This window comes from Amphiprion ocellaris, chromosome 18 (assembly GCF_022539595.1).
Source record: "Amphiprion ocellaris isolate individual 3 ecotype Okinawa chromosome 18, ASM2253959v1, whole genome shotgun sequence".
NCBI lineage: Eukaryota > Metazoa > Chordata > Actinopteri > Pomacentridae > Amphiprion > Amphiprion ocellaris.
In genome coordinates, this window is record NC_072783.1 from 11,695,369 (window position 1) to 11,707,712 (window position 12,344).

The 12,344-nt window shown below is 39.8% G+C and overlaps 2 protein-coding genes across 4 annotated transcripts in view; both read right to left on the reverse strand.

Annotated features, from left to right (window-relative positions):
- fasn (fatty acid synthase) overlaps nt 1–1,406 on the reverse strand; it is a 54,762-nt gene extending 53,356 nt beyond the window's left edge. The window contains exon 1 of the mRNA XM_023264805.3: nt 1,251–1,406. The gene's annotated coding sequence lies outside the window, so the exon portion shown is untranslated. The remainder of the gene's footprint in view (nt 1–1,250) is intronic.
- Nucleotides 1,407–1,638: 232 nt separating this feature from the next.
- Nucleotides 1,639–12,344, reverse strand: part of ccdc57 (coiled-coil domain containing 57) — a 29,239-nt gene continuing 18,533 nt past the window's right edge. For 2 of the 3 annotated variants that reach the window (XM_023264829.3, XM_055004777.1), the window contains exons 12-19: nt 10,111–10,393; nt 9,731–9,807; nt 9,333–9,567; nt 7,383–7,483; nt 6,943–7,077; nt 6,481–6,622; nt 2,166–4,631; nt 1,639–1,956 (exon numbers count right to left, since the gene is read on the reverse strand). In XM_023264829.3, the coding sequence (XP_023120597.2) occupies nt 4,417–4,631; nt 6,481–6,622; nt 6,943–7,077; nt 7,383–7,483; nt 9,333–9,567; nt 9,731–9,807; nt 10,111–10,393 (1,188 nt within the window). In that variant the 3' untranslated portion in view covers nt 1,639–1,956; nt 2,166–4,416. Of the gene's footprint in view, nt 1,957–2,165; nt 4,632–6,480; nt 6,623–6,846; nt 7,078–7,382; nt 7,484–9,332; nt 9,568–9,730; nt 9,808–10,110; nt 10,394–12,344 lie in introns of those variants that run through there. The other variant, XM_055004778.1, reaches the window with a different exon arrangement.

Sequence of the window (12,344 nt, forward strand, 5' to 3'; positions counted from 1 at the left end):
CTTGTCTGAAAAGGGTTTAGAAGAGCAACCGTCCCTTCATGTTAGCTGGACTACAATTACACCTTTAGAAATGCAGATTTGAGTGAACCATCCATTCATCTTCTATACACGGCTTTTCCTGGGTAGGGTGGCAGAGGGAGCTGGAGTGTTTCCCAGCTGAGGTAAAGGCAGGACACACCCTGGACAGGTCGCTAGTCCATCACAGATTTGAGGGATGCAGCAGCAATAGTAAAGTAAGATGAAGGCAACATCCAACAGGGAGGTGATAATTGGCTGCTGAATTGTGTCCAGAAGGACAGGAAAGACAACTTCTATTATCTGCTGGGGCAGACACTGCAGTGGCATTATGGCTGCACCCACTTACAGCCATTGTTTATCACTTTGGCTGGATTACACAGTAGTTTGAATTTAGCATGATCACAGTGTGCCTGTCCTTAGGCCCCATGCATTGACAGCTTTAACTACATCGTCGCTTCAGTCCTACCACACGTGGCTTAGATCATTCAATCCGGCCCACAGGATGACTATGCAAAGTGTAAAAATTACGCGGAACACTTCAACTGCGAATTGTAAATAAGTAAAAGCGCAAGTTTAAAATCATTTCTAGATCCTGAAGAGTTGCTTTGATCAAAGTAAAATCCTATATCATTCAACTCCAGATACCTGAGATTAAATGCTTGGTTTCTTTGGAGATAAACTATGATCTGTAAGATGTAAATGATAAACTGAGGGTTAATGTTGAAATTGAATTTATTATTCTCAGTTTGTTCATAATGTTTTGTAGAAAGATGGTTCCTTAAATGTGGACATTTCCAGAATGCACTTTTTTTCACTAAAACAAAGGGGATAATTTGGAGTTGTTTATAGGTTATTATGGTCTGATTTTACTGGTCTGGATCACTGGAGATCAAACTAGGCTGACATGAGCTGGACACCCACCCCTGGCTTACAGAATGAATGAGCATCTTTCAATTGGTGCTTGAAACATCTCTGATCTCCATGACGCTGAAGCTCTTCTAAAATGAATCATGACTGCGTGCTGGTACCCCACATAAGCCAACCAAATATTGATCACAAGGACAGAAATAAAACCACTAAGTCGTGCCGTTAACTAACGGAACCCTTTCTGATAAACACAACCTCCTAAGCTAACATATTATACACATTTTAAAGCGTTTCCTTTGACGTAGCAGATAAATGTGGCGATACAGGAGGACCGATGAGAGCTGAATAGAGCTTTGAAAACTTACCTGTTTAGTTAGAACGTCCTGTCCCTTAAAAGTACCGTGTTCGCAGTAGTTGGTGTGATGTTAGCCGTTTAGCATGTATCTGCGGATTATCTGCTGCTAGCTGAACCGCGATGCTCCACCGGGCTGCTGGAGGAAGGTTAGCGTTAGCCTCCGCGCTTCTACGAATCTTTACTTGTCTGATGAATTTAAATGTGTCACATTCTGCCTGGCCACGCCACATGGGCTGACAGCCGCTTGGCCGCACAGTCCAATGAGAAAAGAGGCAGGGCTGCCGGATCCAGCCAGTGATGGAGGAGTCATTCGTTGGACGCCCCCGGATTCACACGGAGAAAAAACAGAAAGTGTCGAGACGAGGTTACTGCAGTTCACTGTGATCCTGCACACCAGTAAATCACATCAAGATGCACCTTAAAAATAAGAAGAAACACACTTCCTGCTCCCTATGTTTGACTCTTCAGCTGCATAAATTCATTCATCCAGTGTCTGGATGTGTAAAAGCAGAGCTGCATCACTAGTTCTCAAATATTAAAGAGAAAGTTCTGTCATTATAGCTGCTTAAATGTTACCTTTTTTAATCGTTTCTTTGCTCCTCTCTTGTGAACATTTGTCACCATGGGCTTCAGGAAACATTCTTTGACATTTTTCACCATTTTTTGACACTTTACTGGCTCCAGAACTCTTCAATCAATCGAGGAAATGAATAGTACTGTGGAGAAAAAAAAGGACATGAATGAATGAATATCTGTACATTACTTAGTTCCATCCATTCTACAGCTGTGCAGATATTTTAGTCTCTCCTTGGACAGACCCTGGCCTCTCTCTAGTCTATGGCTGACAACAGTTTCAGGTGCCTTTGGTTTAAACTGATGGCATAAATCACTATTTTATTTTGTACCGTTCATTATAATCTCTTACTTTAATATTTGAACTCTTTCTGGAGCATCCAATGCAGTTGGAAATGTAAAACTCCAACTGGTGATTACTGTGAAGTTTGAAACATTTCAGCTCTACTACACACACAAAACCTCCTCGACCTTTTACTCCTTCTACCTAAAGAGCAGTCGGTGGATTTTTAGCAGGTTCAAGTGAAATCTAACATTGCATAACTTTATATTGAACGTGAAGGCACAGACAGCGGAGGCACATGTGTGTGCAAACAATGAAGTATTCTAAACGACGTGCGAAGTGACCAATCACAGAGGGCCGATTGAGAGGTTTCATCCAATCACAGCAGAGAGGTGGGCGCTGCTGGGGGATAGGGTGATTAAAAGGCGGGGCTCGGTGGTGACGTCGCTCGGATTGCACGTGTGACTTCATGGGTTACTGGAGTTCACCGTTTCAAATGGCATGATTCTCTGAGAAAGCACACTAAAGTTAGAGTGCAGCCCTGCTACTGTAGGTCAGACTAAATGATTCCAGACTGACCTACAGTAGCAGCGCCGTGATAACAGGCTGTAAAAGCACACAGAGATCACACAGGGGAGTTCTCCTGGCTGAAATTATCTGTGGACCTGCACTGAAGAGGAGATTATTGCACAGAAAGTCTAAAATTAGTAGAATATAGCTTGCTTACACATATTTTTTTTTAGAAATGTATTGTATAGCACATGTTGAATATAATAATATTTTACAGCCCATTTTGATTCAAATGAATTTATTTCATTACCCATGTCACAGTGTGTCTAGCTTTCTATATCAAGAATATCATCTGATTTCTGAGGCTTCATTTTAACATTTAAAAAGAAGGCGTTTTGCACACAAACCCATATAATATTTCTAACTATTTCTTTTCTAAATATTGGGGATTTCTGTTTGTATTAGTGGGACCTCAAGTTAATGATCACTTTTTTTAGGGATTTAAGCAGAAAGCTGCTGAAACCTATTGAAATTCTTGTCATTCTTCTTTCTAGTGTTCATGTCCCAAAAACCGTTAAAAAAAAAAACAAAAACAAAAAAAAAAACAGAAAACACCAACTATGCACCCACTACCCAAGCAAATAAAGTGACCCCAGGGTGGCTATAGCAATTAAGGTGAAGTTTTTGAAATTTTCAAAATTTGGTTTGCATAATCTAAGGTGGGCTGCATGGTTGCCCAGTGGTTAACAGTGTCACCTTGCAGCTAAAAGATCGAGTCCAAGCCTGGGATCTTTCTGCATGGAGTTTGCATGTTCTCCCTGTGCAGTGAGGGCTTCCTCCCACAGTCCAAAAACATGCTGAGGTTATTAAGTGATTCTAAATTGTCCGTAGGTGTGAGTGTGCTTGTTTGGCTCTATGTGTAGCCCTGTGATACACTGGTGACCTGTCCAGATGTCTCATGTCTTCACCCTAAGCCAGCTGGGACAAATTCCATCCTCCCCGCGACCCGAATGAAGATTAAGTGGTGTATGGATAATGGATGGATAATCTAGGGTTAGGACTTATATTTTCATATTTAATAGGAAAAAGCAGACCTCCTTCTTTAGCAGGCCTACAGTACAGTCCAAGTAAAAGTATTTAACACTACTTCAGTCTAATATTTTACTTACAGGGCCAGCCTTTGCACAAACCAGCAGAATGGTATTGAAGAAACTGACAAATACATTAGTACAACCTGAAAATAACACAATGTAAGCACTGACAAAATTCCCCAAAAATGCATGCTTTATTAAATAACTAAATTGTAGGGGTACATGGAAATGTTTTGATTGCTGTAGCAGCTGAGGCCATCATAATGTATTTGAAATAAAGTAATAATAATAATAATAATAATAATAATAATAATAATAATAATAATAATAATAATAATAATAATAATAAAGTGTACACATACTGCCTGTGTCCCATATCCAACTTACATAAAGTTAGGGGACTCAGTAGAGACAAATCAAAGCGACAGAGACTGACATATCCTGAATTTTAGCTCAATTACAATAAAAGAAAAAATGTATCCTACTCTTACAATAATGGAATTTGGTCATCTTTTCATACAACTTCTCCATTGAAATGCATTGTTCCTAGTGTGGAATGCAGACTTTCTGTCATGGATGTTGGGATGAGACAAAATCAGCGGCATCCTGGGTTATTTTCTCAGACTTGTAAAAGCTCCTGTAGAGTCAGAAGAATTCATAAAACTGCTGTCACAGAGAGGCATGGGATACACATATCAATGACAGATGTCTCGTGTGCGTCAGTCTTTAACATTGTAGTTTCTTATCTTGTTGATCCTGCTAGGGGGTCCAGGTCTGCTGGTCTTGGTAGTATTTGATGATGTTTTGGAGAGGTTCCTCCTTGGCTGGGCTTCACTTGGGGGCTGAATATGAATCACACCACTAGAATGCAACATCTTCTGGACTCCAGAACCACCAGACTCATGTATCTCCTTTCTGCTCAGCTCTCCTTCACCTTTGGAGCAGACAAGTGAAGTACACTCTTAACGGTTGTCAGTCTGCTTCATAGTAAGGCCCTTCACTTCATTTCAGTATTGTGACTCACAGAACCGTACTTAAGTCGTCTAGAACCTCACTGGGGGTTGCTGCAGTAAGCAGTAGTAATTTGATAAGCCAGAAAGTTGAAAATAATAAATAACAATATGTTCTGTGCTGAGTTATGTAGTTGAATAATGGGCTTAAAAACGTTTTTGGAAGCTGACTTTTGACCTTTTGGATATAAAATGTCATCACAGTACATGACAGTACAGTCCATCATTTTATCCTTTTACACATTTGTGTCAAATTTTGTCATAATGGGTCGAAAATTATCTCAACCTTTGAACATCAAAATCTAATTTCATCTTTGAGTCCAAGTGAAAAGTTGTGCCAAATTTGAAGAAATACCCAAAGGTTTTCCTGGGATATTCTGTTCACCAGAGTGGAACAGATGGATAGACAAAATGGCATATAGTTTTTAGAAACTTGACTATCAAAAGTCTATTTTTTTGTGTAGCAGGTAATGAAATTACTATTCAAAAGTTTGGGGTCATCCAGACAATTTCATGTTTTCCATGAAAACTCCCACTTTTATTCATGTGCTAACATAATTGCACAAAGGTTTTCTAATCATCAGTTAGCCTTTCAACACCATTAGCTAACACAATGTAGCATTAGAACACAGGAGTGATGGTTGCTGGAAATGTTCCTCTGTACCCCTATGGAGATATTCCATTAAAAATCAGCCGTTTCCAGCTAGAATAGTCATTTACCACATTATCAATGTCTAGACTGTATTTCTGATTCATTTAATGTCATCTTCACTGAAAAAAAATCATTTTCTTTCAAAAATAAGGAAATTTCTAAAAACTTTTGAACAGCAGTGTACATACTGTACTTGCTTATTCCTGTGTATTTATGTTGCAAATGAAGATCTAGATACAGATTTAACTTTCCTAAATAGTTCTGTATCTGTACAGTATCCTCCTGCTTGCAATAGAATAGTAAGAACTTTGCTTGATCATTAGCCAAATAGTTGCTTTAATATCTGTAATGAACAGTTTCATGCACTCAGTGCAGTTACAATCAGTTATCAAGTGTATGCAAAACTTTGTGCCAGCTTTTTCTATTTCATAACTGTGAAATGGCATGATGCTGATCACTGCGTCTCAGCCTGATCTGGCTGCTGCCCTGGTTGAGAAACTGTTCCCTGAAAGGCTGGCAGACACTACAGCACACATTGAGCAATTAGCTATCTGTCTATGTGTCCTTGACTGGTTCAGATTCATACTTGGCAAAGAGGTTGTGTATTTTGACAAAGTGACATTCTGTGGATGTACTGTATCTAACAGGTGGGATGATGTCTCCAAGTCCACAGGGAGGGTTTCATGTATTTCAGGATGGGGAGAGAGCTGTGCGAAAAGAAAGGCTTCACACCAGACTTGTAGACTCAAACCTTGCAGATTCTGATCACATGTACTGTGACATGCTACCATTGTCCAATCAAGTCCATGAGGTTGCCTTGCTGCAATATAGTATGGTACTGTACTATGTGATATGTGCGAGGACTGAAAATGGCTGATATGCACACTTGAACTTTCCCCCTTACATGGGCATTAACAGGTTGATAGTAAATTGATGTAGCTAAATGGAACAGATTTAGGGGCAGTTGGGCTAGATGGACTGGTAATTCTGTATACTGACAGTAATGCAGTAGACCATGTGTAGCGTTTTGTAGCTAATAAATAATGAAGTTTTGCTGTTTGCAGGTCAATGGTGGATTTAGGCTGTACAGGAGAAGCAATGAATGGAGTTTGTGTGGTTACCTTCAGAGAAAATAGACAGACTGAGTCCACGGTCCAGCATCTCCCACAGCTCCTCTAATGACTGCAGTGATTCCTCTGATGAAAGACCTGAGTGTGGGTGTGGCTGGCTGAGTGGAGAAGAGCTCTCTTTGTTTATTGAGCTCTAAAGAAGAAGAGAGGAGGAAACTAATTTCATTTAAAACATTACACTTACTGGGTGCGGAAGTCTAGAAACAGAGATAACTAAACTGATTTAGTTTTGTTGCACTTAGACCGATCCGTACATTTTCTTTCTTATTTATTAATTTATTTTTTTTTACTGTCCAGTATTTCAGTAAATGTATATACAAAAATACAAAATGTATAAGTAATTTAAAAAATACCTACAGTTTTGCAACAACAGACATACACTCAGCTTGAGCGGTGAACTGTGCGGCTGAGCTTGCTAATCAGCTGATGCAGTATTTAAAGCTTGGCTGTTACCTCAGACCTGTGTGTGGTTTTGTGGCCCCGGTTAGCGCTGGCAGGCTCTTTTGTGAGAGGACCTTGGCTGTGGGGTTCTGGGAGGAGCTGTTGAGCAGCAGTGCCAGCCCTCTGCTTCAGAGCGTACTGCAACTCCTGATGGCACACACACATTAGTGGACCTACTGTGCTCTCTGGTGGTATCACAGAGAAATACAGAACTCTCGTTGGGTTCTGTCACATCATGACCCGTGACGTAAGATATGCAGTTGCTTCGGCACAAGTGTTCAGATTTTTTCACTTTTTGCACAGGTTATCGTGTGGTAGATTCACTCAAAAGAAATCAAAAAGAAGTAAGAGCTTAACCTGTGATATAAAATATATAGGCCTTTTATAAGAATAAAAGTTTATTGATAAGCAATGGATTTAAAAAGACTTGGATAGTGAGTTAGCTCAGATACCTGTGTGGTGAGCTGATACTGTAGCTGCTCCAGAACAGACAGCCGGTCATGTTGGTCTCCTTGTTTCTCTGTGGAGGTGTCCCTCTCTGGCTCCACTGGTTCTGTTAGACACACAGAGGTCTGTGAGTGCTTTCAGTTCTGCTAATAATCCCACCTGTCCTTGATCCTTCATCCTAAGGCTGGAATCCCAGAAAATTTTGGAGGTTCACAGTCAATGAAGATGTTAAAATTCAGTGGAGTGAGGAGACTCACAGAGGAGCTTGTAAGGAGAAATCACAGGTATGTCCTACCAGAGTGCAACACCTTGTTGATCTAAATCTTTTTGTGCTCACCTGAAGTGGCTGTAAAAGGACTGACTGAATTGTTGCGGAAATTTCATCACTGTAGTACTTATAATACAGCATGACTGCAATACTGTGGATTTAGGTAAACTCCCTGTATACACACACTAATAAGCACTAGTTGTAGTTCTATAGTTCTTCAGATATTTCATAAAATAAAATAAAAATATGTGTGTAGAACTAGAACTGTGAATCACAAAAAAATATCTTTCTTAATCTCTTTCCCAAATGCATTCAACTGAAACACACAGCCACATTCCTATACAGAACACTCCTGGTTATCATTCTAAGTGGAAGTACACTTGGTAGTATTAGCAGTATTCATGAAGCACCAAGTGATTTTTTTTTAAACAGTCAATTCTTATGTAATTGTTTTTACTCATTTGATAGATAACCCCTAAACATTTGACAATGGAATGCTGGACATCTTTAGTTACTTTCTGACCTCTCAAACTATGCTGGAGTGAGTGCTATTACATAGAAAATGGATCACTAAATGTCTTGGTTCTTGCCTTCTCTGGGCATGTTTGAGACACAGAAGTCTGAGTCAGGGATTTGGGTTTCTGTCCTTTGTGAAACTAAACACCAATGTTGACTATTATCCTTACTTTACTTGACTCGATATTTTCACTTTTTTAATATTTAAAATTTTCAGATGCAGTTTGTTCAGGTTTAGGTAATAAAAGTATTTGGTAAGATTGGGGGAAAAAATCACAGTTTGGGTTCAAATTGGCTAGGAGGTGAGGAGCTGTGTGAGCTTAATAGATTCACACTGTGAGAGAATACAAATAACCTAAAACCGAAGTTGTGATAAATGGCGACAGATGGCTGCAGATATTAACCAGCAAAGCTTTGGCACTGGGTCACAAGATACTGAACAGATGAAGCATGTAGAGGCTACATATTACTGAAATGTTGTTGTAATGGACTGCCTAATAAACCGGCAGGTAAGTGTAACGTTTCCACTGCATGGTCTCACTGGACATTTGTGTAGAAGAGGACTGAGGGAAGAAACTTCTGCAGGCCTGAAAAACTTCAGGCCAGTGGATTAAAGGAAGGCTTTAAAGGGAACTCTTCTCGATTTAAAACAAAGCTAGCTACTGCTAACCCAGTATGGACACTAGAAACACTTCAGTGGCTGTCAACACCAAGTAAGTGTCTTCATGTAGTAAGCATAAGAACACCTTAAGATCTGTCCTGGCACACCCTAAAAACATGAAATGGTTACAATCCACTCTTATAATTGTGTGTCTATTTAATTTCTTTGGTTTTATTTTAAAATATAATGGAGACTGATAAGCCTTCTTCACTTCATACAGTACTAGTAGCTGTTAAGGTGAATGGAGAAATGCCAGGTGTCTATGTTCTCTGTACCATTTTAAATATTTTGCATTGAAAAGATGGCAAAGCCTTAGTAAAAAAAATAATGTGTAGAATCAATTTGTCCCAACAATGAAGTTCTATTACCTCAACAGGTTCTAAAGTATCAAAGCTACTTAAAAACTAATGTCCTTTTAAAAAAGCTTGGTTTCATGGGTAACTGGCATATGAAATATGCTGTAATTTATGCTCCTCGTGTGTGTGGTGGTGAGAGTGTGTTTAACTGTACCCATTGGTCCAACAGTGGTAATCTGGGCACGAAGGCGGTTGCCCATCTCTATTAGCTGCTGTTTGTCTCTACTCAAACGGGCAATACAGGACGCTGCCTGCTTCAGTCTGGCACGTAGGAGAGAAGGGTTGCTTTTAGCACAATGGACTTTTTCCAACAAACCACCAGAGATCAGACCTAAGGCCTGCAGCTGCAAATGCTTGTTCTCTTCTTGGAATTGTTGCACTGGTGCACTCTGGAAGGAAGATGAGATGAGACATTTTAGACATCTGCATGTTACAACAGTGATGAGTTTGGTACTAAAGAGATCAGTAGCTGTAATTCAACAACACTGATCTGAGAAGTTATTAGGGTGGAACTGACAGGTCATCTTCAACTACACTGATTTCCTTCAATACCTGTTGTATGGTGTCAGTGGGCGCAGACTCCACATGTGTCACTCTGACCTGCTTTATCAAAGCAGGGTTATTGGCACCTTCATCCAGACACGCACCACATGTTTCATAACAAAAACCAGGGGAAAAAGATGAATGAAGGCAAACTTAACTCATGGCTATATAGCATTCCGTACAAAATTTCAAAAAATAGTTCTTAAAATGATAAGAGTCGAGCTGGTGTCTGAGTATTAGTTATAAATCACAGTCAAATCTATTGAGCCTCTGGAACTCCATGACAAAAGATAAGTACAGCCTGTCGCAGTATAGTACCCTGTGCTGGTGGACGATAAAAATCATCAACCATGTTTGCGTAGGTTTTGAGAACTGTATGCTGAACACACCTGCTGGACCAACTTTGGAGAAGATGGCATCGGTTTGGGCCAGCAGTCCAGTGGCCACCTGTGTGTTAGCTGAAAGTGTGTTGGAGGTGACAGCCGAGGATCCTGGGTAGTGAACCGGTTGAGGAGGAGAGGCCTGTGGTTCAGGTTGGGGCCTGGGTAGGAGCTGACTGAGACCTTCCATGTCCTTTCTCATTTGGGTAACCACAGCACGCAGGGTGCTGTTCTGCACCTGCAGACGATTAATCTCCTCTGATGCTAGAGAGTCTACTTTTGGTGTAAGACCCTGTGGGTTGACAAAGGCACACTCGTCTGAAAAAAGTAATGAAGTTTATGTCAAGTATGTACTTTATGTTTTTATACACTCCCCTCCAAAATTATTGCAGAAGTGAGGACACTTCCTTTATTTTTGCTGTTGACTGAAAACATTTGGGTTGGGTCTTTAGCACTGAGTTCAGACTTCCAATCAGTGGCAGACTGAACAGAGAAGTGTTAGAATCAAACAACAAAGATCTTTAATGCTTGTTTTCATCTTTTTCATCTTTAGTATTAGTGATGGACAAATTTACTCTTTTTTTTATAACACTCTTTATTTGATTTTGTTCATTTAAAATATTTGTTTATACACCAACTTATTTAGTGGCACTTGCTGCAAATGTAGGTTACACTATACCACTAGATGGTGTATTTTAGTCATGACCAAAGTAGCAAAGTAGGGGTCTCCCTTTCAGTCATGGCCAGTCATAGTCAACAAGGGAGGCAGCTTTCAAGCATACATCTAACGAGATAAGCAGAAGAATTACTACTCTGTGCAGGAAAATGAGCATCACTGTACAGATTGGGTAAGGGTCTCATTCCCCAGGGACAAATCACTTGCTAATGTCACAACACTAGTTAGTTTATACTGCTGAAAACTACAAAACGTCCTCATTTTTTTATGAGACAGTGAGGCTCAAAGTTCAAAATTGTGAACATGAAGTAGTCTGCTTTAGTCTGTGTGAACTCAATTTTAAGCATGCTCTTGTGGAGTGTGAACATGCACAACATTCTCCACGGTTATAGGAAGTGCAAAGTGTTTATTAATGAGTCCAGCGAGTTGTGCTCTGGCAGTGCTACATTGACTAAAACTGCAGATGTTCTGCCTGGGTCGAGTATGAGTGGATAGTTCAGTTCTGCAGGGATGGGTTTTCTCTGCAGAATCGAATTAAGAAAATGCTGTCAAGCTGCTTGGAGGAGGAGAAAGAGATACGGCTTGCGGCATATGAATTGCAAACTGCAATCAGTTTCTTTGCATTCTGTACATGGACATTACCACTCTGTCCCCTGTCAAGTACAACGACATCATTGTGCATCTATGTGTACCCCTGGGTGCCAGAAAACAAATCATTATCAAAATGAGGTTGCAAGAGTTTAGCTTATATTTTTGACAGCATACAGTGATTGACACAATTGAAAGGTTAAACTACCTAGGTCAACTTTAGATTAAAGTCCTCCTACAGGCACTGATTAAATGATACACAACTGATTATTGATACAGAAAGCTCCACTCTGTAAGATGACAGGATTGGTTAGCAGCTTAGCAACTACGTTCTAAAAAACACCGTGTGGACATGTTAACCAGGTAAAAAATACAATGGATTTTTAATTAAACCAGGTTTTAAAACTGGCATTCTCTGTTACCACATTAATTTATGTTGATATCCATACAGACAAATAATTATATTTTTATTTATTTTTAAAATGGGACAGTTAGTATTAATGTAAATTTACATGTAAATACAAGAGATTGTAGCCATATGGCTAATTTCCATCTCAAGAATACTGTCAAAAGACAGCATGTAGTTTGTAGTGTGTGTGCTGATGAGAGGAAGTTGTGTACCTATGCAGGCTACTGGAGGATCTGGATTTATGAATGTCCTATATGAACTGCATTTGGTCAGAACAGAATGCAGTGAACACAGTGCAACATACTGAGTCAGCAGAAGAAAGCATTTATTGGGGCAACTGATGGATTTTCCCCAGGCAGGTTTGTAACACTGATGTTCTTTAGTCCTACTGGGGCTTCATCACTGCAAATGTTTCTAGGTGTCATTTGTCACTGTGACATTTTGATGTGAAGGTGAGTCTACAGATGGTTGGTTCACTGACCATGTCGCCAAGCTGAATGATCTCCTTGTTGTCTTAATGCAGATTATATAACATTAAGTCAAAGGCAAAATGATTTTCTTTTCATGATG